We start from the raw sequence: 27,475 nt of genomic DNA on the forward strand, positions 1-27,475 counted from the left end.
GCTCCCATCTCCCGGCATGGCAACGCCGGCCTTCACCCAATAAGTAAAGAAAAGAATTATTGGCCAATTAGCTTAACCCAACCCAATGCACGCTTACGTTGTCGTCGTCCCCAACCCTGGGTGAATTTCCTTGCGCCTTCTGCTTTCTTCTAAGCGCTGCCCCTGGAACCTGCCGTGCCTCCTCCTATAAATACTCAGCAAACTCCTGCCATCCTCCCTCCCCCTTCCCTCCTCCTCCTCCTCCTCTAACTCGATCACACCTCCATCCATCTCACAACAATGGCATCTGCATTGTCGTCGTTGGGACCAACAGCGCTTCTGATCTGTGCCCTCCTCTGCACCTTTCTGTCTTCAGGTACTGCATATCCCTGCTGCCGTCTGAATCTCGCACGGCGTACGATTCCAAAACCAAACAGAGCGCTGGGCTTGCCTTGTGTAGTATATAATGTATAGGCTGGAATATTTCTGTTGCAGAGGTGGGCTTTGTGCGGCAGGCCACGGCGCTGGGCATCAACTACGGGCAGGTGGCGAACAACCTGCCGCCGCCGGCGCAGGTGGTGCAGCTGCTCTCCTCGCTCCGCATCGGCAAGGTGCGCATCTACGACGTGAACCCGCAGGTGCTGACGGCGTTCGCGGGCACGGGCATCGAGCTGGTCGTGACCGTCCCGGACGACCTGGTCCCGGGCATGGCGAGCAGCGCGTCGCAGGCGCTGCAGTGGGTGAGCGCCAGCCTGCGGCCCTACTTCCCGGCGACGCGCGTGACGGGCATCGCGGTGGGGAACGAGGTGTTCACGGGCGACGACGAGCAGCTCAAGGCCAGCCTGGTGCCGGCCATGCGCAACCTGCACGCGGCGCTGGCGCAGCTGGGGATGGACGCGTACGTGCGCGTGTCCACCGCCAACTCCCTCGCCGTGCTCGCCACCTCCTACCCGCCGTCGCAAGGCGTCTTCACGCAGGCTGCCGCCCCCTACATGGCGCAGCTGCTGCGGTTCCTCGCCGAGACCAGCTCGCCCTTCTGGGTCAACGCTTACCCCTACTTTGCCTACAAGGATGACCCCACAAAGTGCGTGCTTCATTAATCCTCGTTCATTTCGCCGTCGCCCGCCGCTGTATATATATTCAACTAGCTAGCTAATGCAAATGCTGTGTGTAGGGTGTCACTGGACTACGCGCTGTCGAACCCGTCCCACGTGGGCGCCGTGGACCCCTTCACCAAGCTGCAGTACACGAGCATGCTGTACGCGCAGGTGGACGCCGTGACGTTCGCGGCGGCGCGGCTGGGTTACGGCGGCGTGCCCGTGCACGTGTCGGAGACGGGGTGGCCGTCCAAGGGCGACGCCAACGAGGCCGGCGCCACGGTAGAGAACGCGCGGCAATACAACCGGAACCTGCTCATGCGGCAGGTGAGCGGCGAGGGCACGCCGCTGCGGCCCAGGCTCCGCCTCGAGGTCTACCTCTTCGCGCTCTTCAACGAGGACATGAAGCCCGGCCCCGCCTCCGAGAGGAACTACGGACTCTACCAGCCGGACATGAGCATGGTCTACAACGTCGGACTCTCCCAGCTCGCCACCACGTCGGCCGCCTCCCTCTCCCTCGCCACGTCGCCAGCAGCCAGGACCACGGTGAGAGCTCCATGCTCCTCTTGCATTGCAGTTAACTGCTTGTCGATCGACCATGAATGTGCAGTGGTAGGATGACACAATGCGTGTACAGGATCGCTTTACTTTCAGCCAGATCGTCACTCACAGTGATCTATATGTTTTCTTTAAAGATTCTTGCACATCTCCCCCACATATATATCCAGCACCGCAAAATAATAAACGTCACCCTGGAGAGACCACTTGCATTGCATTGGGTGCACTACACATGTGGAGCACCGTTGGGCCAAGCCATAGCCCGGTGCAATGCAATCCAAGTGGTCCATGAACATGCATGCATGCTATTCATATATGATCGGTCCATGCTTTATAGCATCATCACCCACATAAACACACCACTTGGTCCATATATATATATATATATATATATATATATATATATATATATATATATATATATATATATATATATATGATCGGTCCATACTTTATATACACTACTATATATATACCCATCAAAGATGCAACAAACTTTGCAACCAAGAATTTATCAAGTAAGAGCAAGGTTAATAAAATAGCCTACAGTGGGCTTTATGAGGTTGTCATGTCACAACATATGGACAACTAAAAGTCTAGTCATACAATAACTCTCTTATGATAAAAGCTGTAAATTTATGGTGTGTTTGGTTTGTGGAGTCACTCTATACTTCATGAGGTGATGCATCATAAGTTCATTTCATTAATTTTGGTGGAATCAACCCACTCCTCATGTATATACTAATTATTAGCTTATGAGGAATGGGGTGGTGATGGATCAACCCATTCTATTCCACAAACCAAATAAAAAAGTGAGGAGTAAGAAGAAGATGGATCACTCAATTCCTCAAACCAAACACACTCTTAATATTTGGCTTATCTCTAACTCTCACAATCTGTTTTAATTGGAGTCCGTGAACATACTGCTTTCAGCTGGCTACAAATCTGATGAGCCCTTGCAGCCCGCCTACGTGAACTTATTATATTTAATCTAAGGCTATCTACAGCAAAGTACCCATCCATCTCCCTATCACACTTCTTATTTCTAGCTCCACTAAACAGTTTAGTCTACAGTGCAAAATTGTGTTCTGCAGGCTCTGCTGAGCAGGACCTTAGATCATAGGCATGCTGCAGTTTTTCATTGACCTTAACCCTGCAGTGGGCAGCTATTAATTCCTCTCCCTCGTTATCACTCAAAGTGCACGCATGATACTGCTAGATAGACCTGCAAAGGATATAAGATTACGAAACAGGGTTGCCCCATTCACAAAAAAGAAGCATAGCCTACAACTACAAAGATACCATATCCAAGGACAGGAGCGGGGAAAAAAAGCCTTTTGCACACCATATCATCCAAGGACGACAAGGTAGCCTTTTGCACATGCATGGTCGTCGCGTTCACACCATATCTCTTCACTCTTTGGGGGTGTTGAAATATGTCACCTAGCTTGCACAAGTCAGATTTGCATTGTGGTTGTGGAGCCGTATATTCGCTCTGTTTAAAATGTGGTCATCCAGATCATGGCAAAGATATATATACATATTTCTAAATATTCCTTGCGCATTTGCTCACACAAGAAAGAACAAGTCCGTGGTGTGCGCACTTTCTTCGCGCGGCGGGATTAGTGTCTTGAGGGCCAAACTAACTTTCATTCCTTAGTTTTATACATATATCTTTTGTTACAAGGAGGTCGGTTAGTTTCCATCTGTGTGTGTTTTTTGATTCATTTTCCAGTCCTCTTTTTCTCTAGTTGAGCTACATCTGACTGGCAACAACGCATATGCATCGTCTTTTGACGCAGGATGTTGGGAAGGACTATGCCGGCCTATGCCTCGTCGCCGTATCTGTGGCCATCCTGCTTATCACCCAACAAGGATCGCTCCTCCTGTGACCGCAAAAAGCGCGCGCCCGCCCACTGCCAGGCCTGCAGAATGGCCTGGCTTTTGTGGACCAAAAGCCTCCAAGACCAAAGGGGAGACGCACCGTTCAAATCCAAGGTAATATGGCTGGCTCCGTCCCCGTCCGCGTCCGGCCACCATGTTCCTATGACCTTGCATGACACATCCTTGCATTGCCCGGCCTCCTTTTGTCTGCGGCTTTATATCAACAACAACAAAGGCCCAACCATCCACAACAAGACCTTCTTTTTCTCTCTCTGTAGTCTGTAGTCGTCCCTTTCCACATGCCTACCCCATAGGACATCCGGTCCAAAAACCAACTTGGCTGCTCTGCTTTGCACATTTACATTGCTTACAATACATGCTGAACGGCCTCCTTTTTTGCCGTTGCACAGGGAGAAAAAAGCTAGGACGAGGGGGCGATGTGGAAGCCACTATCTTGAGGACAGAAACAGCGTGTATAAGCTATTTGCGAGGCCATTTTCTAGCACACACCAGACTTTATTCCTTGGTTACTTGCAGAGGAGATCAGGAGAAGGAACCAGGAAAACTAGTTCGTTCTGAGAAGATTTATGCCAGGAGGAAAAAGGGTGGCCTGCGCTGCTTGGGAGAACTGGCGTCTCCTTCTCAGCGAGAAGAGAGCTGGCTTTATTCCCCTTGCGTTGACAAGCCCGTGGTCTAGGCCTCTTCTGATGCGAATTTTAGCTGTACATACCAATTGGTTCATTCGTTTATTTTTAGCTCCATTTAGCTTGACCATTCTGCCCTCATCCCCCGGGGTGGTTGGTCGAAATGAGAGGCCAGTGGCCCAGTCATGTAAATAACTCGAGTAAACAAATGAGGCAGCTATTGCATCTTATTGTAATCTGTTTAAAAACTATGACATTATGAAGTCCTCATTGTTAAAGAAAGATTTGTTTTTCCGCTACAATGTTAATAGAGTAAAAATGAGTTAGCGGTCCTCGAACTTAACACTTTGTGTCACTCGGCCCCCCGAACTTCAAAAACCCACAAAAACAGGTTCTCTAACTTAGTCGAGTCATATAAAACCGTCCAAAACCGAGTTTGCTCAAACCGGATGTTGATATAGACTCACGTGGGTTCTCAAAATTGGCCTGATGTATCACTTAAGTCACTGGACTTTGCATGATATGTCACTTAAGTCCCCACATTGGCACTGTTTTGAGTAAATCCGGTTTTGGACGATTTTACATGGGACAACTAAGTTAGTTGTTTTGCTGGTTTTCTGAATTCGATGACCCAAATGGCAGTGTGCCAAAGTTCAAGGATTTTGGAACATTTTACCTGGGCTAACTAAGTTAGAGGATCTGTTTTGGTAGTTTTCTGAATTCGGTAGCCCAAATGACACGGTGTGCCAAAGTTCAAGGATTGCTACTACAATTTTTACTCAAGTTAATACTCCCTCCATTCCAATATAATGTTCATTTTAGCTCAATATTTTTGTCCATATCCAAATGGATGACAATAAACATAGACACACATATAAAATACATACATCAAATAGTATACGAATCTATTAAAACACTAAAACGAATACTATTTTGAGAATACTATTTTGAGACAGAGAGAGAATGTTGTACGGTAAACTTAACTGCTAGCTTAGGGCCGAGTCTCAATATAGAGAAAAACAACAAACGGCCCCCGATTCAAAGTCCAACACCTTAAAACTAGACCTAGTGACAACTATATAAAATAGTGCGGCGAACACAAGGTTGACATGTCCTTTGTGATTCGGGTTTGGGTTGACAATGAATGATTGTCAACGGGTAGTGTTTCGGGTCGAGTCATGGACTCACCGAGGCGTGAGATTATGTGTTGTGTAACCATGTCGGTCGGCTTGTGGTGTGCAGGCCGACGGAAAAGGTGAAGGTCATGCGGGTTCGTGGGGATGGACCGGGAGTGGTGAAGAACGAGCGTTGGGACTTGACCAAGGGACCAAAGTCGTCGGGTGACAAGTCATGGTGGCTGACACCTGCGAAACGCACTCGCACGAGGACGTAGTGGAGCAGAACATGTGGTCGGTGCGATCGAGGACTGGCCGAACATGTGTCCAGAACATGGGGGACACACATGTGGTGCGCTACTCGCGGAGGTTTGGTGGTTGATCCTCGAAAAAACACCCAGCGCTAAGGACGGCGGGCGAAAATCGGGCGCAGCACGTGGCATCATCGTGAAGGGTGCGTCAAGGCGAAGCAACTTCATGTGGAGCGTGTGACCATCAAATCGAAATCCTAGGAGTTGGTCCATTTTGCCCCCGACTAAGTGGATAGGTTCTATGTATCTAGGGATAGTTTAGGAAGTAGTAATAACCCTCTATAAATAGAAGGGTGGGCTGGTTGTTTCAACCATCTCTTTGGCTTAGGGTTTTAGCACTTGTGGTTTTCCATTCCCTAGTCTGATCTAGTTTTCAAGCCAGAGATCCGCAACGCTTTGAACCTTTGCGTCTGTGATTTGTAAGCTTCACTGTGTAATCCGAGGAAGGGTGGCCAGTTCCACCCATAGCTTTGGTTGCCTCTCAATCTCAGTTTTCATTCTTGGTGAAATTTTGAGTCTCTTTGCTCTTGTGTTCTTCCCTCTCCTCTCTTTGTGATCTTGTGAAGAACCATCGAGTTCTTGTGTAAGGATTTAGTTTGGAGATTGATTGGTAGTGAGTTATGTTACTCTAATCACTGCATACACCCTATTGTTGCAGATTTTGGTTGTGATTTGAGAAAAAAACCAGCTAGAACTCGTTCTAGAAAACTCCAATAAAACCCCAACTTTGACCGTATTTTCAAATCTGTGATTGATTTACAAATCCGATTGAGCTCAAAATTTGACGAGACCTTGGAAACAATCAAAGGGTGTATAAAATTTCATCTACATCAGAGTTCGTTTGGTTCAGTTTTGCATCCAAGAACTGAATTTTGTGCTGCCTAAATCAACACTAGTTCGCGACACGGTTTTAGACCGATTCGGACTTTTTGTGTCCGATTTGCGATCCGTTCGTTTTAATGGTCTTGTGTTAGTATTAGGAACATTTTGAAATCATGAGATCATTGGTTTGCTGATATGATTTTGGTTTGAGCGTTTTCTTCATCTCAATTGAAGTGCTCGATTTCAGTTTTTAGCAACAAAATTTGATTAGCTCCCATTCACCCCCTCCCCCACACCACCTCTAGTCACCTCACCAATCCTTCAAGCGCAAGCTAGTATCTGAGGGCCGAGTGTCTCCATAATTCTCTTCTTCTATAATCATTGCATCCCACGGGGTGGGTTAATCCTGCTTCAGCTCATCAAAGATCATATCAGTAAAAACTAGTACGACAGGCAAAGGGGGAAGTGCATTGGTTGGAGGGAGATCATAATGCTTGTTTTTGTCATCAGTGAGGCTTTGTTTGGGTACTCTAGTATTCACCCCAATCCACATGTATTAACGTGGATTGGGGTGTAAATTAGTTTACATGTGGATTGAGGTGAATACTAGAGTACCCAAACCAGTAGGCTGGCACAGGAGGACGGGCGATGTGGTGGAGCAGAACATGAGAAATCTAGTTAATAAGAGGGTGTTTGGTTCCTTTAGTTACCCTCCTAAACTTTAGAGACTAAACTTTAGTCCCTAGAAATTCTATTTGAAAGACCTATTTTAGTCACCCCGTCTGGAAACTAAAGGTGACTTAGAAAGTGGGAACCAAACACCCCCTGACTCCTACAAAAGTTTGTTCACTTCTCATGTAGGGAACCCTATGGATGAGACATACAACCCAAGGTGTCGAGTAAAAAGGGACCTAAATCCGTCCACTTAGTTCAACACCACGCCTCAATTTTGTCTCTCTAGTAGTAAAAACGCATCATGCGTTTGAAGTCTTATCAATTTGAACAGATCCAAAAATATAAGATAACTCTAATTTATTCCCCTATTTGTCTCTAGTTTTGGCTTTAGTTTTGTTTATGTCCTAGGTCAAGGTTTCTACTATTAGATTGAAAAGCTTGTAATCTTGCCATAGGCCTCTGCTATGTAAATGTAGTTTAACTAAGAAATAACTATGTAGATAATCCAGGAGATAACTCTGCTATAGATTAGCCTAAAATATAGCAGATTCTGTTAGGCAGAGTTATCCCCTTAGGGTGTTATCCACGACAGTCATCTACGTATATGAATAGATCAATGCGGGTGCTCTGCAGGTAGAAAACGCTTAACCAATCTTGGTTGCTATTCTCACATGATATCGGAGCCTCTCCTCTACCCTAACCCTAGCCGCCATCTATCTCCAATTATAGGAATGGCGTCCATCTCCCAAACCATTGTGCCAAGACCCCTTCTAAGGCAAATCATTGTCATAAAACTCAGCAAGATGAACTATGCGTAAGTTCTACCCGTCATCAGAGGTGCCCAGCTGCAGGGATACCTTGTTGGTTACCGTCGCGCCTGAGGAGAAGATTCCCAACAACTTCGATGGCAAGAGATCAATCCAGAATTTATCTAGTGGACCGCGCTTGAGCAGCAGGTCCTAGGCTTCCTCATGACGACCATGACTCCAGAATTCATGTGTCAGGTTGCCTCATGTTCCACACCTAAAGATGTGTGCTCTCTCCTAGAGCAAACCTACGCATCACAGTCTCGCACATGAACTATCAACACGCGGATTGCTCTAGCTACTACTCGAAAAGGTAACATGACTATTTCTAAGTATATCACCAAGATGAAATCTCTTGCAGATGAGATGGGATCTACCAAGCAGGCTATTGGTGATGAAGAACTAGTCTCATATATTCTGGCGCGATTTGATGAAGAATTCAATCCAGTTGCCTCAGCCATTGTTGCTCATGTGGAGTCTGTCTCAGTTGGGGATGTCCATTCTCAGCTTTGATAACAGGATGAAACTGCTTCACTGAGGGATACTGGAAGTTGCCTAGAGGGGGGTTGTTGGGGCGAAGGCAAAGACGCCACCCTTCGCTCGAGGCCTTCGCTGATAACCGCTGGTCAGACAGAGACAGAACAGGCAGGGACACCCTTCGCTCGATTCGGCACCAGACGAAGACCGGCGACGAAGTCATCCCGCAGCGCGGCCTCGTTCAGCTCTGAGGCCCACGTGTGATCTGGCCCATTGTAACGGGCCCTGCGTGGCCGCCTTTGTGTTACGGGCCTAATCTGTAAAGGCATGCTTGTAATTACAGCTTGTAACCCTGCTTTATGGGAATATTCTGGGATAAACTAGGTGTCTGAGGGCGCATGCGTCCTTAACACAAGGCGCCGGGCACTCAGATACCTATAAATACCCCCGCACAGTGCCCGTGAGAGGCTAGATTAACAGAGCTATTGCCCCCGAGCACGCAACCCTGTTGTCACCACTGTTCACTCTTGTTGGCTTCTTTGCTGCTGAGAGCAAGTTCCAACATTTGGCGCCCACCGTTCGTGCTACGACCAAACCACCCGCGATGGCACCCAAGAGAGTTAACCCGAAGGCTGACGAGGCTGCGAAGGCAGCACTGCTTGCCGCAAAGAAGGGCAAGGCCCTCGCCCTCACCCAATCCACCCACCAAGAGCCCACCGAAGACAATATTCCCCGCACCTGCGAGGACGACACCTTCCGCACCTGTGGGCCCGAAGGACAATCGCAGCCGCCCCCAGGCTTCGCCCCACTAGAGGGCGCGGATCTCACCGAGGACGGCGAGGTCCTCGGCGTCTCAACAGAAGAACAGTTACAGCTGCGCGCCCTGCGCCTCAAGAACCGCAATCTCCAGAGGCAGAAAGAGATACTGGAGGCCAAGCGCCAGCGTGTGTCCACACTAGCCAAGGTGCGGCAAATGATACGCGACGAGGAGCAGAAGGCCCAAGACCTCGAGCGCGAGATCGCGCTGATGCAGCGCGAAGGCCACCTCGGTCTACAGCAAGAGCCACCCCTCCAGCAGCGCGCGCAACCGGAAGACACGCGCGAAGGCCACCTCGGCCTGCAGCATGGCCCACCCCTGCAACACCGGGCGCAGCCGGAGAACCCGCGTTTCCCCCAGCATGACTACGCTTTCTAGCACGGCGCGCCATTCCAAGGGGTCAACTACCTCGACGAGCGAAGTCCCCTGGCGCCACACCTGCAAGTGACGCCTTGGCCAGCTAACTTCCGAGCAGGGGCATATCCCAAGTACAACGGCAGCACCGACCCGGCGCAATACATAATGAGTTATCAAGTCGCCGTTGCATCCGCCGGAGGGGACGACGCCACAATGGCGAAGTCTTTCATCATCGCCCTAGAGGGCCCAGCACTCACCTGGTTCACCAGATTGCCTCCGCTGTCCATTGATTCGTGGAGAAGTCTCAGGGACAAGTTCCTTCTCAACTTCCAAGGGTACCGTCCAGACACCGACGCTTTGGCCGAGCTCTCGCTTTGCAAACAGCTGGAAAAGGAGACTCTACGGGAGTATTACCGCAAATTCTTAACACTCAAGTCACAGCTGCCCTCCGTCGATGATCAGATCGCTATCCACTACGCCATCAGTGGCCTTCGGGCCGGCGTCCTCTACAGCCACTGTATCAGAGATCCACCCAAGAACCTCCAGGAGCTATATCAGCTCTTTGAAAAATATGCCAAATCCGAAGAGCTCCACCAGCGCAAGGTTGAGTCACAGCGGAAGCCCAAAGATGCCCCGCAGTCCAGCCGCACGTGGACGAGGACTCCGCAACCAGACTCCGGTCGAGATGGCCGCAGTCAACAGCAAGTGCACAACATCGCCAACCAGCAGCCTGCTGCTGACCCCCCTCGTCGCCAGGAATATCCCCCCTAGGGCTGCGGAAACGGAACTCGTGGCAGGGGCCGAGGGCGCGCGCAGCCGCCGCGCCGGTTCTACTGCCTTTTCCACGGCGAAGACTGCGCCCACCAAACCAAAGACTGCCCAGAAACGAAAGCCACCAGGGACAGAATGGCGCGGGCGCAGCCAGCCGACAATCCCAGAATTGTCGCGCATAATTACCAGCCACCCCCTCCACCATATATCCACGCTCCCGCTCCGCATCCACCGCACCACGCCTACCAACACCATCAGGAAGTACAAATCGTACCTCCTCCACCCCCACCACCACACCAGCAACACCAAAACATCCCCCATGCCCCAAAGCAGGAAGACTTCGCCGATCAACCATATCGCGGAGTCATTCACATGATAACAGGGGGGTCCAGCACTGACTTCGACACCAAGCGGCAGAAGCGGGACCACTACCGCAGCATCAACCATGTCGCGGTCACCGGCCCAGTCGTGCAGACGAAGTGGTCCCACATACCGCTAACCTTCGATGCACGAGACGTCGACCTGCGCAGCGCCCCCCACATCGACGCTATGGTCATCAATTGCAGCGTGGCAGGCTGGGACCTACACAAAGTCCTAGTCGACAACGGCAGTCAGGCAGACATCATCTTCCTCCACGCCTTCGACCGCATGGGTATAAGCCACAGCCTGCTCAAGCCTTCGGACAATCCGTTGTATGGCTTCGGCGGCAAAGGCACCTTTCCCGTTGGCAAAATAGAGCTTCCCCTCTCCTTCGGTGTAGCACCCAATGCCCGAAGTGAGCAAGTAACCTTCGACATTGTCGACATGGTATATCCGTACAACGCCATCATGGGCCGGGGCTCCATCAATAAGTTCGAAGCTGCCATCCACGGACTGTACCTATGTATGAAGATACCAGGTCCGCTAGGCGCTATCACGATCTACGGCAACCAGCAGACGGCGCGCAACATAGAGCGGGACTTCGTGCCTGGTCAGAGGAACGTACACTGTCTCACGACCCAGCGCGAGGTCCCTGCGCCCGCCAGCCCAACCGATAAGCAGCACGAGAAGGCACAGTTGCAGAGCCAAGACGGGACCAAGACTGTTCCCCTTGATCAGGCCACGCCCAAGCAGACAGTCACTATCAGCGAAGACCTTACTTCACATGAAGAAGAGAAGCTTCTCTGCTGCCTGGCCAAGAATAAAGATGTCTTCGCCTGGTCCGCCCTAGACCTGGTCGGAGTCAGCTGATCCATAATTGAGCACAGCTTGGGAATTGACCCTTCGGTGCGACCAAAAAAGCAAAGGCTCCGCAAAATGTCCGACGAAAAGACAGAGGCCGCCAAGGCGGAAGTGCACCGCATCCTAGAAGCTAAATTCATCGAGCCAGTGGCTTACCCCACGTGGCTCTCCAATGTCGTAATGGTGCAGAAAAAAAGCGGGAAATGGCGAATGTGCATAGACTTCACCAGTCTCAATAAGGCCTGCCCGAAGGACAATTTCCCGTTGCCGCGGATCGACAAAATAGTCGATAGCGCGGCCGGATGCGAGGTCTTGTCACTCCTCGACTGCTTCTCCGGCTATCACCAGATATACATGAAGGAGGAAGACAAGGCTAGCACCAGCTTTATAACACCCTTCGGCACTTATTGCTTCATCAGGATGCCGGAGGGACTCAAGAATGTGGGGTCCACCTTCTCCAGACTCACCAAAACAGTACTCGAGGGGCAGGTCGGTAGAAACATATTTACATATGTGGACGACATCGTCGTCGCCAGCAAGAATAAGGAGGACCACCTCGCCGACCTCGCCGAGACATTCGCGAACATGCGAGATGCACGACTCCGCCTGAACCCGGAAAAGTGCGTCTTCGGTGTTCACCAGGGCAAGATATTGGGTTACCTGGTGTCACACCGCGGCATCGAGGCCAACCCAACCAAGATCCAGGCCATCGTCGACATGTCGCCTCCGCAGTCCGTAAGGGACGTCCAGCGTCTGACAGGCAGATTGGCCGCTCTCAACAGATTCATCTCCAGGTCCGCCGAGCGAAGTCTCCCCTTCCTCAAAACACTTCGCGGTGCGAAAGACTTCGCCTGGGGGCCGGAGCAAGCAGCGGCCTTCGCCTCACTAAAACAGTACTTGTCGGAGCTGGCCATCCTCACAAGCCCCGACTCCTCGCTCCCCCTATTGCTCTATGTCGCGGCTTCGCCGCACGCGGTCAGCGCGGCACTAGTGCAGGAGCAGACTGTTGAAGGCACAGTCAGACAGTGCCCTGTTTACTATGTCTCCGAAGTCCTGACACCGTCCAAATGCAACATGACAGAGCTGGAGAAGATCGCCTACGCAGTTGTTATGTCCTCGCGCAAACTGCGCCATTACTTTGAAGCATTCAAGGTCCGAGTCACCTCGGACAGGGGGCTCGGCGAACTATTCAGAAACCCGGAGGCATCGGTGAGGATTGCTAAGTGGGCAGCCGAACTCTCCGGCTACCACATCAGCTTCGAGCCCAGGACAGCCATCAAGTCACAAGTCCTGGCAGACTTCGTCGTCGACTGGACTGGGCCAAAAACACAGCCGGACCCGTCGACAGAGAAGGTTTGGACCATCCATTGCGACGGCGCATGGTGCCATGCTGGGGCAGGCGTCGCTGCAGTCGTCACCTCACCAGCCAGAGTCAAACACAGATATGCAGCACGCCTCAGCTTCGCTCTGGAATCCGACAAATGCACAAACAATATCGCAGAGTATGAAGCGGTTATCCTCGGCCTCCGCAAGCTAAGGGCCCTCGGAGTCACCACATGTATCATCAAGACAGACTCCAAGATAGTTGCCGGCCAGATCGAGAAAGACTATGCAGCAAAGGACCCCGCGCTCATGCAATACCTCGCGGCTATCCGAAGTCTCGAGAGACAGTTCAAGGGATTCACCTTGCAGCATGTGGATAGGGCCAAGAACGAGGAGGCCGATGCATTGGCCAAGGCTGCCGCCAGGGGCGAGCCCTTGCCCTCCGACGTGTTCTTTCACACCATCGGCACGCCTGCCGTCCGGAGCCCCGAAGGGCTCCAAATAACTAATGATAGCGAGGGCCACCGCATAGTCAACCTAATCATGACCGAAGACTGGCGGGCACCAATAACCCTGTTCCTACAGGGGTACTATCATCCAACCGACGTCAGTGAGGCAAAGCGCCTCAGACATCGAAGCCGGGACTTCGCACTGATTGAGGGCCAATTATACAAGAAAGGGGTCAGTCAGCCAATGCTTAAATGCGTCACCGAAACCGAAGGCATGCAGATCCTACGCGAAGTCCACAGTGGCACGTGCGGCTCGCACGCAGGGCCAAGGGCCCTGGCTACCAAGGTGATCCGACAAGGGTTTTACTGGCCTGCAATGATCTGCGCCGCAAATCGAGTCACAAGGTCCTGCGAAGCCTGCCAGAAGTTCTCTCCTCGGTCAGGCAACCCCTCGCAATATACAAAGCTGATCGCCCATACATGGCCTCTCCAGCGCTGGGGCCTGGACATTGTCGGGCCCCTGCCCACCGCTCAGGGGAACCTTAAGTTCGCCTTCGTAGCCGTCGAATACTTCACCAAATGGATTGAAGCGAGGGCTGTTTCCACAATCACATCAAAGACTGCCCAAAAATTCTTCTGGCAGAACATTGTTTGCCGCTTCGGAGTACCGTCCGAGCTAACAATTGACAACGGCAAGCAGTTCGACAGCCAAGATTTCAAGGATTTTTGCTTCTCCATCGGCACCAAGCTTGCCTTCGCTTCAGTCTATCATCCGCAGTCCAACGGGGTCGTGGAGCGTGCCAATGGGAAAATCTTCACAGCTGTCAAGAAGATGCTCCTCGACGAAAAAAGGCAGATGGACCGATTTACTACCGGAGGCAGTCTGGGCGCTAAACACAACTGAGTGCAGGGCGACCGGGTTCACTCCTTTCTGCCTTCTATACGGATCGGAGGCAATGACCCCGCAAGAAATAAAGCATGGGTCCCCGCGTACAGTTCCGTCAGCCGTCCCCGACGTGGACGAGCCAACTTTAAAAGATCTCATTGACGGAGACCGGGTCTTCGCCCTACAGGCCCTAAACAAATACCAAGCCCAAACCAAAGCATGGCGCGACCACGCAGTCATCCCGAGGGAGTTCAGCGAGGGGGACCTCGTACTCGTCCGAACAGCTCGGACGGAGTCCAAGGGCAAGTTGGAGCCCAAGTGGGAGGGACCCTTCATAGTCAAGACCAAAGCTTCCCCCAGCGCTTACAGGCTCACAACGCCAAATGGCGAGGACCTGGAGCACTCCTGGAACATCGACAACCTCCGCAAATTTTTTGTTTGACCCATTTAGGGCTGATTTCGCCCTTGTAATTCGCCGCAAACAATCTTGTACCGGCCCGCACTCTTTTCCTCCCGGGGGGTGAGGTTTTTAACGAGGCGGAGCCATGTAATATACGTGAGAAAAATCCCCCGCAAAAACATGTGTCGAAAAAAGACCGCGACAACGGTCTTCGGCATTCGACCAATTCGAAGTCACCGCGAGGCTAAGCGCTAGCCACCCTCGCGTGCGAAAAGTCCGCGCAGAAGTCGCCTAAGGGTGCAGCCGGACTAAGCACAACAAGTGCGAAAAAATCCGATGTCTATCGCGAAGACTATCCGCGCAGAAGTCGCCTAAGGGTGCAGCCGGACTAAGCACAACAAGTGCGAAAAAATCCGATGTCTATCGCGAAGACTATCCGCGCAGAAGTCGCCTAAGGGTGCAGCCGGACTAAGCACAACAAGTGCGAAAAAATCCGATGTCTATCGCGAAGACTATCCGCGCAGAAGTCGCCTAAGGGTGCAGCCGGACTAAGCACAACAAGTGCGCAAAAATCCGATGTCTATCGCGAAGACCATCCGCGCAGAAGTCGCCTAAGGGTGCAGCCGGACTAAGCACAACAAGTGCGAAAAAAATCCGATGTCTATCGCGAAGACTATCCGCGCAGAAGTCGCCTAAGGGTGCAGCCGGACTAAGCACAACAAGTGCGAAAAAATCCGATGTCTATCGCGAAGACTATCCGCGCAGAAGTCGCCCAAGGGTGCAGCCGGACTAGCACAACAAGTGCGAAAAAACCCGAAGTCTATCGCAAAGAACCCGCGCAGAAGCCGCCTAAGGGCGCAGCCGAACCAGTACAACAAAAGCAGAAACGACAGCATCAAACCACCCGCGCTAAGACCGACTATAATCACACCAGCACAGCATAGCCAACCATACCAGACAAAGTACACAACGCCCTCGCAGGCGCAGGCACGCGAGGGCACACAACTTCATCTTACAAGTCTTTACACATATACAAGCGAGGGCGCCACACTCTACATCGGCTCAACCTTAGGAATAATTCCCATCTCCCTATAATTAAATAACATTATTCTAAGCTCCTCACCCGCAAAAAGACTTCGCAGTTCCCCCTCCCCTGTGCCCGCGGCGGCCGGCAAAGACAACAGCTCCTGCCGACCAGCACTACTCACGCGAAGCCGAGCCCTTTCCTCCGCACTAACCCTACGCTTTGCAACCGCCCTTCGTCGTCGGCGCCCGGTGCAAGGACCTGGCACGTCTGGCGCGCCCGCGGCGTGTGGCGAAGCCTCCGCCGCAGCTACGTCCAAGGCCGCAAAATAATCCAAGTCCTCCTCCGACGACTCCTCAGTCCACTCAACCGAGCTCCCAGAGTCAATAAAATCAAAAAACTCAGATACAGACCCACCATATTCATTCCCACCTTGTCACACCCGGATTTTAGGGGTCCAAAACCCGGGCGCGAACATAAACACCAGGTGTGCTGGGACCAAGTCTCACACATATGATGCATAGTGGCACAGGATCGAATGTCACATCTTTACTATATAACAGGAGTTCTGTACAAAAATAATTAAATAATTACATCATATGAGGAAACGATCCAGCAACCCAAAGTTGACTGGGAGACGACGACCTAGATCTCTCTCACAAACTCATCGCAGCATCCTCCATGCGCCTCATCCTGCGGTACCTGTGCTTGACCTATGGGGGGGTGTGAGACAGCAAGAGTGAGCTCACATACGTTCATCGCTCAACAAGTTGTGGGGAATAATGTGCATGAACTCGCCAAAGGTGGGAGCTCACGTGAAGTGTAAGGCTTACCAAAGAGGATGGTTAGAGCTGAGCATTGCTTTTAAAGTTGGTCAAAATTTTATTAGCAATTACTAAGTATAAGTAAATACCAACCCAATTAAGTAGTAGAACAAAAGTAACAACATCACCTGCGATGCAATGCATATGACAAATTGAATTTAGTTCCATAATTTAATCATCAGAGAGTCCTGAGCTGCTCATGACCGTGAGCTCGGCTAGTATACCAGTTTTACACTGCAGAGGTGGTACCCTTTACCCACAAGTCATGTTACCCATCTGCCAAGGGATCGCGACTTCCCATACACCTCTACCGAGGAGGCGAGGCAGGGTAACACTACGAGGCCTTTACAAAGTTCCACTAGCTTCAGAAAACCCGCTACAGTTTATAGGAAGCTCCAATGCAGGGTTCTTGCCTGACCGCCATCGCAGCAAAATCAAGCAAGGACCTCCCTACACTGACCACTCCCCTACTGCCCTTGCCCCTTTCGGGTAAGGTAGTCCTCCACTAGCTTTCCTAATTAATCAGCCAAGGGCGTCCATAAACCCTTGTGGTGGCACGTGTTTCTCAAGTTAAGCTCTATGTTCCAATTAACATTAATGATCTTGACATGAACAGTAAATAACAACGGATAACAAAAGTATAATCATGAATAATATGTATCTCAATGCCCAAAACCACATATAGCACTAGCAAGTACTACCCAAAAAGTTCAGTGGTAAACAAGGCATAAAGATAGACAAACTAGGTAACCTATTAGGTCCCATCAAAATTAACCTATGCAGCTCATTATGATTAATTAGAACATGAGTGGGTAAAAGAAGTGATCAAGGGCACAACTTGCCTGACACTTGAGATTCCAGTTACCAGGGTGATTCTTCAAATCCTCGTGACCACACTGCTAGTCGTAGCAATACAAACAGACATGGTATAGACAAAATTAACATCACACCAATCATAAGTACAAACTGGATAATAATGATCTACGCGATGATACGAGATCGTAGGTTCAAGAACCACTAGATTCGGAGCTACGGTTATAAAGTTATGATTTTCTAAAGGTTTAGGAGTCGGGTACAAAAGAAATCAAGTGCATAATTTTAATTTATGTTTCATAGCAAAATAAAGTTACCGGTTATAAACAATATTATTATGGATTTATTGCAACTGGAATGCATTATGTTGGAGTTAAAATATATTAATTATGCATTTACTAAAATTTTCTAGATTTATTTTCACATTTAAACCATTTTCTAGGTTTATCCTAAAAGAATATCACATTCTTGGGCTGCGGGTAAAACTACAGAGAAGTTCAGGACTAAATTAATTAAATCTAGGACCTAAATGTATTAATCTTTACGCCCTACATGGACAGCGGGTTAGTTTCGCTATTTTTCATGGACTCATGGAAAACCGGCTTGCTGCTAAAATCACGAGGATATTCCAAGTCGTCCGATTCACAACCAGCGATCTGGATTAGAAGACCCACGTGCCGAACTGGTACACAATGCCTGCCTTTGGATCATAGATCGATGGTCCGAAATCCATCGTGAACTACTGTATTACTAGCCATCCGATATAAATCCCACGGTGACTGCCCCGCCTTCGACCTCACCACCAACAGCACGCAAACAGAACTCGCACTCCTTCTCTATCGTCTGCTAAACCCAGAGCGACGACTGACCCAGCGGCATCCTGCCCGGCTACGGTACCGCGCCAGCGCTCCAGGCCATTAGCCTATGCTCGAAAAGCAGAGGAAGATATCCCGCCAGAGGAGATGCTCACCGCCGATGAAGCGAACTGGTTGACGACGATGCGCAGGCCCACGTCGAGGTGCAGGCACAACGGTCACAGCGAGCTCCGGCACCTGTGGCCACCACCGGTGGAGGGAAGATCCACGCGCCAGATGCCTGATCTCGTGTTGGCGCATGCGCAAGCAGTCTCCCTCGCAAATTCCCTAGAAGGCGAGCGATGCGTGGAACTCAGCTCCTACTCGGGCATCCTTGCGGCAATGGTGAGGGGCGGTTATGGGGGAGGAGTAGTTTTATACCCAGAGCTGGGATCCGATCGGCTAGCGCCGAGCTGGCACATGGGAAAGATTTGTTCCAAGTTTGTTGCGATGAAACTGGAATGGATATCTACTGAGGTGGCGCTAGGATCTCCTCTACGGTCGGCCATACGGTTGCCATACCAGAAGGGCCCAACTGCTAGTGAGTACGGGGTTTCACAACTGACCTCATCCCTGACGCCACGATGACGTCAGCACGACGGAAATGAATAAAGAATGCAGTGTACGTGGGTGGTTCTGCGTGAGTGAGGTGACCGACGTGACTCTGGCTTAGACTACGGTTATCGCTAATTATCATTTAAATATTCCTAAGGTTTTAGCTTTTGATTTAAATTTTCTTTTCTAGTTTGGGTTCACGCCATTTAATGCACTAGTCAAAAAGTCTCGGCATGTGCTACCCATTTGATTCATAGTTTATGTAATTACTACTTATTTTAATTGAGTACGGATCTTATGGTTATTCATAGAATAAATGTCGAGTCACATAACAAGTTACCCAACTTATGAATCTGCTACGCTCACAAAATGAAAATTACTCTTTTGAATGTATAGTCCATTTAAAGTTTGGTTCATATTTATCCAAAGAGGGGATTGTGCAGTGTATAATTGTTACCAAGGTATTTTTTTAACTTAATTCTTTTGGGGAAATATTTCTAACCATATGATTCAACAAAGGTGGGTTTTAATCATATAGGATCGTTTATTTAATCTCTTATTATAAAAGACTTTATTCAAATCTGGGAATACAAATTCCTAAATCTCAATGTAGGATTTTGGGCTTACAAATCCTACCCCCCTTAACAGAAATCTCGTCCTCGAGATTTGTAAGAGGGTGCATAATCATGTTATCTCAAACTATGCACAGACAAAATCTCAGCATGATGCATAATTTTATTAGAAACACATACGGTCAATTAGACCTTATTATTATTCTCAATATAGTAAAATACTAGCTACTAACTAAGGTAACACTTAGATCTTACAAATAGTAGTATATATATATTTATATAGCTTGGTGGAGATGGTGGCAGTGGTGGAGGTAGTGGGAGATTGGGAGAGCATAGGTATCCAGCTACTTATTATGTAGGGTATAAGTTGCACAGGTTGAGATAAGAAAGATTAGGCAAGGAAAAGACTTTACCCAATATGTTTCAGTCTTGATTCATCTCGAGATTCACTTTGATTGTTATATCCTTCTTTGTCGATGTTGATCTTTTCTTCTCCGGTCTTAGTCTCATTAATTCGAGGTTAGTGTATAACATCGGGTTGGGGAGTATGGTTAAGATAGATATGGATGAGATAGACTGCATGATGTAGGTCAAAAGTTTGTTTAATGTCAGGTGGGAATAGACAGATTATGCAATCCATCATGACTCTATTGGCTAGGTTAGATCTTATGCTCGGTGTTGAGTTGGTCTAATGCACTAATTTAGGTTTAAGTGCATTAGGAGTATGGTCTTATCCTTTGTACCAGCATTAAGTAACTCACTTTAGATTGGATCAGATCTAGAATAAATTGATATGATTATTTTAGACTGGATAAGATCTACATAAATTTTGGATTATCTCATGGTTGTTATTCTAGAGTGGGATAAATATGCTAATTAGGGCAAGATTAATCCATAAGGATAAGGTAGAATCTTTTGAGGTTAGTTAGATCTATTAGGACAAGATAAAATCTTTTCAAGGTAAGATGAATCTATTAAGGTAATAGAATATCCTTTAAGATAAGATGGATCTATTAGGCTAGATATATTTAAATGAGTGATAATCTAGTTTGTCTAGTTATCTTTATAAGCATTTTTTTCCTATATGTATATGCAGATGTAATTATGGACATTACTCCACAACTCATCACACTCAATCAAAGATCCAAATCAGACAAGTATCATAAGAACAAAACATTCAGATTCATAGATATATATAAAAATAGTTTCATTTTTGTTCCTAGGAGTAGGTCTCCTATTCCTAAAAGTTACTTTAGGCACAGGATTTCAAAGTGTGAAATCCACATTTGTCTTCAGAAGGAAAAAGGTAAGAATAGTCAGAGTAAAGCGGAAATAGATGAGAAAAGATTAAGATAAGTTTAGAAAAGAATTAGAGTAAGGTAAGTAGGTAATGGTTGTCCAGTTCTATCTAGGTTTCGTCCTACAGTCAACATTCCTCTGATACCACTTCTGTCACACCCAGATTTTAGGGGTCCAAAACCCGGGCGCGAACATAAACACCAGGTGTGCTGGGACCAAGTCTCACACATATGATGCATAGTGGCACAGGATCGAATGTCACATCTTTACTATATAACAGGAGTTCTGTACAAAAATAATTAAATAATTACATCATATGAGGAAACGATCCAGCAACCCAAAGTTGACTGGGAGACGACGACCTAGATCTCTCTCACAAACTCATCGCAGCATCCTCCATGCGCCTCATCCTGCGGTACCTGTGCTTGACCTATGGGGGGGTGTGAGACAGCAAGAGTGAGCTCACATACGTTCATCGCTCAACAAGTTGTGGGGAATAATGTGCATGAACTCGCCAAAGGTGGGAGCTCACGTGAAGTGTAAGGCTTACCAAAGAGGATGGTTAGAGCTGAGCATTGCTTTTAAAGTTGGTCAAAATTTTATTAGCAATTACTAAGTATAAGTAAATACCAACCCAATTAAGTAGTAGAACAAAAGTAACAACATCACCTGCGATGCAATGCATATGACAAATTGAATTTAGTTCCATAATTTAATCATCAGAGAGTCCTGAGCTGCTCATGACCGTGAGCTCGGCTAGTATACCAGTTTTACACTCTGCAGAGGTGGTACCCTTTACCCACAAGTCATGTTACCCATCTGCCAAGGGATCGCGACTTCCCATACACCTCTACCGAGGAGGCGAGGCAGGGTAACACTACGAGGCCTTTACAAAGTTCCATTAGCTTCAGAAAACCCGCTACAGTTTATAGGAAGCTCCAATGCAGGGTTCTTGCCTGACCGCCATCGCAGCAAAATCAAGCAAGGACCTCCCTACACTGACCACTCCCCTACTGCCCTTGCCCCTTTCGGGTAAGGTAGTCCTCCACTAGCTTTCCTAATTAATCAGCCAAGGGCGTCCATAAACCCTTGTGGTGGCACGTGTTTCTCAAGTTAAGCTCTATGTTCCAATTAACATTAATGATCTTGACATGAACAGTAAATAACAACGGATAACAAAAGTATAATCATGAATAATATGTATCTCAATGCCCAAAACCACATATAGCACTAGCAAGTACTACCCAAAAAGTTCAGTGGTAAACAAGGCATAAAGATAGACAAACTAGGTAACCTATTAGGTCCCATCAAAATTAACCTATGCAGCTCATTATGATTAATTAGAACATGAGTGGGTAAAAGAAGTGATCAAGGGCACAACTTGCCTGACACTTGAGATTCCAGTTACCAGGGTGATTCTTCAAATCCTCGTGACCGCACTGCTAGTCGTAGCAATACAAACAGACATGGTATAGACAAAATTAACATCACACCAATCATAAGTACAAACTGGATAATAATGATCTACGCGATGATACGAGATCGTAGGTTCAAGAACCACTAGATTCGGAGCTACGGTTATAAAGTTATGATTTTCTAAAGGTTTAGGAGTCGGGTACAAAAGAAATCAAGTGCATAATTTTAATTTATGTTTCATAGCAAAATAAAGTTACCGGTTATAAACAATATTATTATGGATTTATTGCAACTGGAATGCATTATGTTGGAGTTAAAATATATTAATTATGCATTTACTAAAATTTTCTAGATTTATTTTCACATTTAAACCATTTTCTAGGTTTATCCTAAAAGAATATCACATTCTTGGGCTGCGGGTAAAACTACAGAGAAGTTCAGGACTAAATTAATTAAATCTAGGACCTAAATGTATTAATCTTTACGCCCTACATGGACAGCGGGTTAGTTTCGCTATTTTTCATGGACTCATGGAAAACCGGCTTGCTGCTAAAATCACGAGGATATTCCAAGTCGTCCGATTCACAACCAGCGATCTGGATTAGAAGACCCACGTGCCGAACTGGTACACAATGCCTGCCTTTGGATCATAGATCGATGGTCCGAAATCCATCGTGAACTACTGTATTACTAGCCATCCGATATAAATCCCACGGTGACTGCCCCGCCTTCGACCTCACCACCAACAGCACGCAAACAGAACTCGCACTCCTTCTCTATCGTCTGCTAAACCCAGAGCGACGACTGACCCAGCGGCATCCTGCCCGGCTACGGTACCGCGCCAGCGCTCCAGGCCATTAGCCTATGCTCGAAAAGCAGAGGAAGATATCCCGCCAGAGGAGATGCTCACCGCCGATGAAGCGAACTGGTTGACGACGATGCGCAGGCCCACGTCGAGGTGCAGGCACAACGGTCACAGCGAGCTCCGGCACCTGTGGCCACCACCGGTGGAGGGAAGATCCACGCGCCAGATGTCTGATCTCGTGTTGGCGCATGCGCAAGCAGTCTCCCTCGCAAATTCCCTAGAAGGCGAGCGATGCGTGGAACTCAGCTCCTACTCGGGCATCCTTGCGGCAATGGTGAGGGGCGGTTATGGGGGAGGAGTAGTTTTATACCCAGAGCTGGGATCCGATCGGCTAGCGCCGAGCTGGCACATGGGAAAGATTTGTTCCAAGTTTGTTGCGATGAAACTGGAATGGATATCTACTGAGGTGGCGCTAGGATCTCCTCTACGGTCGGCCATACGGTTGCCATACCAGAAGGGCCCAACTGCTAGTGAGTACGGGGTTTCACAACTGACCTCATCCCTGACGCCACGATGACGTCAGCACGACGGAAATGAATAAAGAATGCAGTGTACGTGGGTGGTTCTGCGTGAGTGAGGTGACCGACGTGACTCTGGCTTAGACTACGGTTATCGCTAATTATCATTTAAATATTCCTAAGGTTTTAGCTTTTGATTTAAATTTTCTTTTCTAGTTTGGGTTCACGCCATTTAATGCACTAGTCAAAAAGTCTCGGCATGTGCTACCCATTTGATTCATAGTTTATGTAATTACTACTTATTTTAATTGAGTACGGATCTTATGGTTATTCATAGAATAAATGTCGAGTCACATAACAAGTTACCCAACTTATGAATCTGCTACGCTCACAAAATGAAAATTACTCTTTTGAATGTATAGTCCATTTAAAGTTTGGTTCATATTTATCCAAAGAGGGGATTGTGCAGTGTATAATTGTTACCAAGGTATTTTTTTAACTTAATTCTTTTGGGGAAATATTTCTAACCATATGATTCAACAAAGGTGGGTTTTAATCATATAGGATCGTTTATTTAATCTCTTATTATAAAAGACTTTATTCAAATCTGGGAATACAAATTCCTAAATCTCAATGTAGGATTTTGGGCTTACAAATCCTACCCCCCTTAACAGAAATCTCGTCCTCGAGATTTGTAAGAGGGTGCATAATCATGTTATCTCAAACTATGCACAGACAAAATCTCAGCATGATGCATAATTTTATTAGAAACACATACGGTCAATTAGACCTTATTATTATTCTCAATATAGTAAAATACTAGCTACTAACTAAGGTAACACTTAGATCTTACAAATAGTAGTATATATATATTTATATAGCTTGGTGGAGATGGTGGCAGTGGTGGAGGTAGTGGGAGATTGGGAGAGCATAGGTATCCAGCTACTTATTATGTAGGGTATAAGTTGCACAGGTTGAGATAAGAAAGATTAGGCAAGGAAAAGACTTTACCCAATATGTTTCAGTCTTGATTCATCTCGAGATTCACTTTGATTGTTATATCCTTCTTTGTCGATGTTGATCTTTTCTTCTCCGGTCTTAGTCTCATTAATTCGAGGTTAGTGTATAACATCGGGTTGGGGAGTATGGTTAAGATAGATATGGATGAGATAGACTGCATGATGTAGGTCAAAAGTTTGTTTAATGTCAGGTGGGAATAGACAGATTATGCAATCCATCATGACTCTATTGGCTAGGTTAGATCTTATGCTCGGTGTTGAGTTGGTCTAATGCACTAATTTAGGTTTAAGTGCATTAGGAGTATGGTCTTATCCTTTGTACCAGCATTAAGTAACTCACTTTAGATTGGATCAGATCTAGAATAAATTGATATGATTATTTTAGACTGGATAAGATCTACATAAATTTTGGATTATCTCATGGTTGTTATTCTAGAGTGGGATAAATATGCTAAATAGGCCAACGACTTACCACCAAGATAGTCGTCTACAGTAATATCGGTGCCGAAGTCGGCAACGCGCTTGCCCGACAACGGCAACGCTCGGGCCGCCTTCGAAGCCTCCGCCACTCCGCTGGCCGGCGGCACCACCTTCGTTGACTTGGAGCCTCCGGCGCCCGCCGTTGCCTCCGGCGCCTTGCTAGGTGCAGAGGCGCCCGCTTTCGCCGCCAGTGGCGGCTTGCCTCCGCCGGAGGCCGCAGCCTTCGCAGCCCCCCGCTGCCTCTTCGGCCTAGCTTCATGCAGCCTGACAGCCGCCTGGCGTTTTTGCGCCGCACCTTGGCGATCCTTGTCCATCACTGCCCACACAACAGCACCGATATTCCGCCCGTAAGGAAAAACTCTCCACTGACGAACCATACGAGATGTAAAACAGTCCTCGCCAGCCGCGCAGGGGATAGGAACATTCCTAGGCCAGCAACCCCCGGTAACCCTCAGCATCCGAGCCGAAGACTCCCGGAGCTCGGGCGAAGACATCCTTTCCCCCGGGGCCGCACACGTCCTCATTAACTCCCTAGCAAAACTATCAGACACCCCAAGTCCTCCCATCGCAGTACCTAATTTTCTCTTTTTTGAGGAAGGGGCGGCCGCCAGCGCAGGGTCGCCTCCAGTCTCCACCGCCGGTTTCTTTCCACGGCGGTCCGCTTCGTCTTGACCAGGATAGCCGTCGTACGGCAATTGATTTAATTCGAAGACCCTGTTCAAATGGTCATTTGACCCGCGGATATCAAAGCTGCGCTGGCCTTCCGTCCTCGGCACGTAACGCCCCACGAGCCGCACCGCCCCGTCCTCCGCATCGCGCACAAACGCGGCCGGGTCGCGGTTTCGCAGATTCAGTGCGAAGGCAGGGCTTCGCACCACCCTTCCTCCGTGAAAAGGCATCTGGCGAGGGCACACTTCGCCCAGCGCCCAGCCGTACGCCAAGGGCCACACCCCGTACGCCACGAACTCTTCAACTAAATCACGCCCACTGCTCTGACCGGCGGCGCACCGAAGGGCCCCTTCGTCTGCATCTTCCTCTGCCACTTCAAAGGGCGGATACGCAGAGTAATAATGAGAGCACATCTCAGACACAGGGAGTCCTTCATGGCCTTCGACAGTAGCCTCAGCAACGTAAAACCAAAATTCATTCCAATTGCCCCACTTGTTGCGGGCGCACGGAACCAACTCCACTTCTTGCATTGTGGTCTTGCCGGTCTTCGGCGTGAATGTGCATGACCCGAACTGGGCGACTTCGTCCCCAATCATCCTCTTCTGCCAATGCAAACAATAATACTTCGCAAAAACTTCAACCGACGGCTGTCCGCCGTACGAAGTCGTCGCCCAGACATACTTCGCCAGTGCCACCACGGCATTCGGTGTCAACTGATGTATTTGAACGTTGAATCTACGCAGGACTTCGCCAACAAACCGGTGCGCAGGCAAGCGGAGACCGGCGGCGAAGAACGCCTCGAAAACGACCAATTCACCCTCCGGCTCGGGGACTTCCTCCGTCCCCGGAGCACGAGCAACTCCGCCGCCAAAGTAGCCCAATCGCTGCATATCTTCAACGCGGGCTGACGTCATCCGTGACACACCAAAATCAACAGAGTCGCCGGCGCGCAACTCCTCCACCATCAAGCTACTCAACGTCTCCTCAGACGAGGCGACGGCCGGCGGCGTAGTAGCAGCGGAAGAAGAGGAAGACGACATTGCTACGTACCGTCGGCGGCGGCGGGCGGTCTGCTTCACTCGAGCTAGAACTCCGGTGAGCAAGAGGACAGCGGAAGAAGAGGAGCAGCAAGACGGCGGGCGGCTAGGGTTTTCACGGAGCGCGGAAGGCAAAGTTCAAACAGCGCCAACCCCCGCCCCCTTTTATAGGCAGGGCGCGGCTCTTCGGGAAACCCGCAATCCGACAGGGCGCGACGCTTCGGGAAACCCGCAATCCAACAGTACGCCGTCCATCAACAGTCACATCAAAAACCCCCGCGGAACCACTTCGAGCGAGGGCAGCGTCTCCGCCATCTAGCGACGTCTTCGGCACCAGGTGACTTTGTCGAACTGGTCCCTCGGAGGGCAAATGTTGGGGCGAAGGCAAAGACGCCACCCTTCGCTCGAGGCCTTCGCTGATAACCGCTGGTCAGACAGAGACAGAACAGGCAGGGACACCCTTCGCTCGATTCGGCACCAGACGAAGACCGGCGACGAAGTCATCCCGCAGCGCGGCCTCGTTCAGCTCTGAGGCCCACGTGTGATCTGGCCCATTGTAACGGGCCCTGCGTGGCCGCCTTTGTGTTACGGGCCTAATCTGTAAAGGCATGCTTGTAATTATAGCTTGTAACCCTGCTTTATGGGAATATTCTGGGGATAAACTAGGTGTCTGAGGGCACATGCGTCCTTAACACAAGGCGCCGGGCACTCAGATACCTATAAATACCCCCGCACAGTGCCCGTGAGAGGCTAGATTAACAGAGCTATTGCCCCCGAGCACGCAACCCTGTTGTCACCACTGTTCACTCTTGTTGGCTTCTTTGCTGCTGAGAGCAAGTTCCAACAGGGGTGAATAGGCGAAACCTATAAATTATAAACTTTGAACATGAACTTCACCCGAGGTTAGGGTTAGAAACAAATAATAATAAATTCGGAGTGCGGAAGAGAGCTCTTCTCGCTATGAGTTGCTCAATCAATGCAGATAACTTTGGGAGCAA

The 27,475-nt window shown here is 48.9% G+C and overlaps 1 protein-coding gene and 1 pseudogene across 1 annotated transcript; both read left to right on the plus strand.

Annotated features, from left to right (window-relative positions):
* Positions 1 to 249: 249 nt before the first annotated feature.
* LOC100191753 (uncharacterized) lies at positions 250 to 4,436 on the plus strand. Its single transcript, NM_001137180.2, has 5 exons — positions 250 to 355; positions 475 to 1,063; positions 1,154 to 1,622; positions 3,437 to 3,632; positions 3,929 to 4,436. The coding sequence occupies exons 1-4, from the start codon at positions 280 to 282 to the stop codon at positions 3,524 to 3,526; spliced, it is 1,224 nt and encodes a 407-aa protein (NP_001130652.1). The 5' UTR covers positions 250 to 279; the 3' UTR covers positions 3,527 to 3,632; positions 3,929 to 4,436.
* Positions 4,437 to 8,275: 3,839 nt separating this feature from the next.
* LOC111590196 (uncharacterized) lies at positions 8,276 to 8,406 on the plus strand (annotated as a pseudogene).
* The last annotated feature ends 19,069 nt before the right edge of the window (positions 8,407 to 27,475 follow it).

The sequence above is a fragment of the Zea mays genome, chromosome 9 (genome assembly GCF_902167145.1).
Source record: "Zea mays cultivar B73 chromosome 9, Zm-B73-REFERENCE-NAM-5.0, whole genome shotgun sequence".
NCBI classification, from domain to species: Eukaryota; Viridiplantae; Streptophyta; class Magnoliopsida; order Poales; family Poaceae; genus Zea; species Zea mays.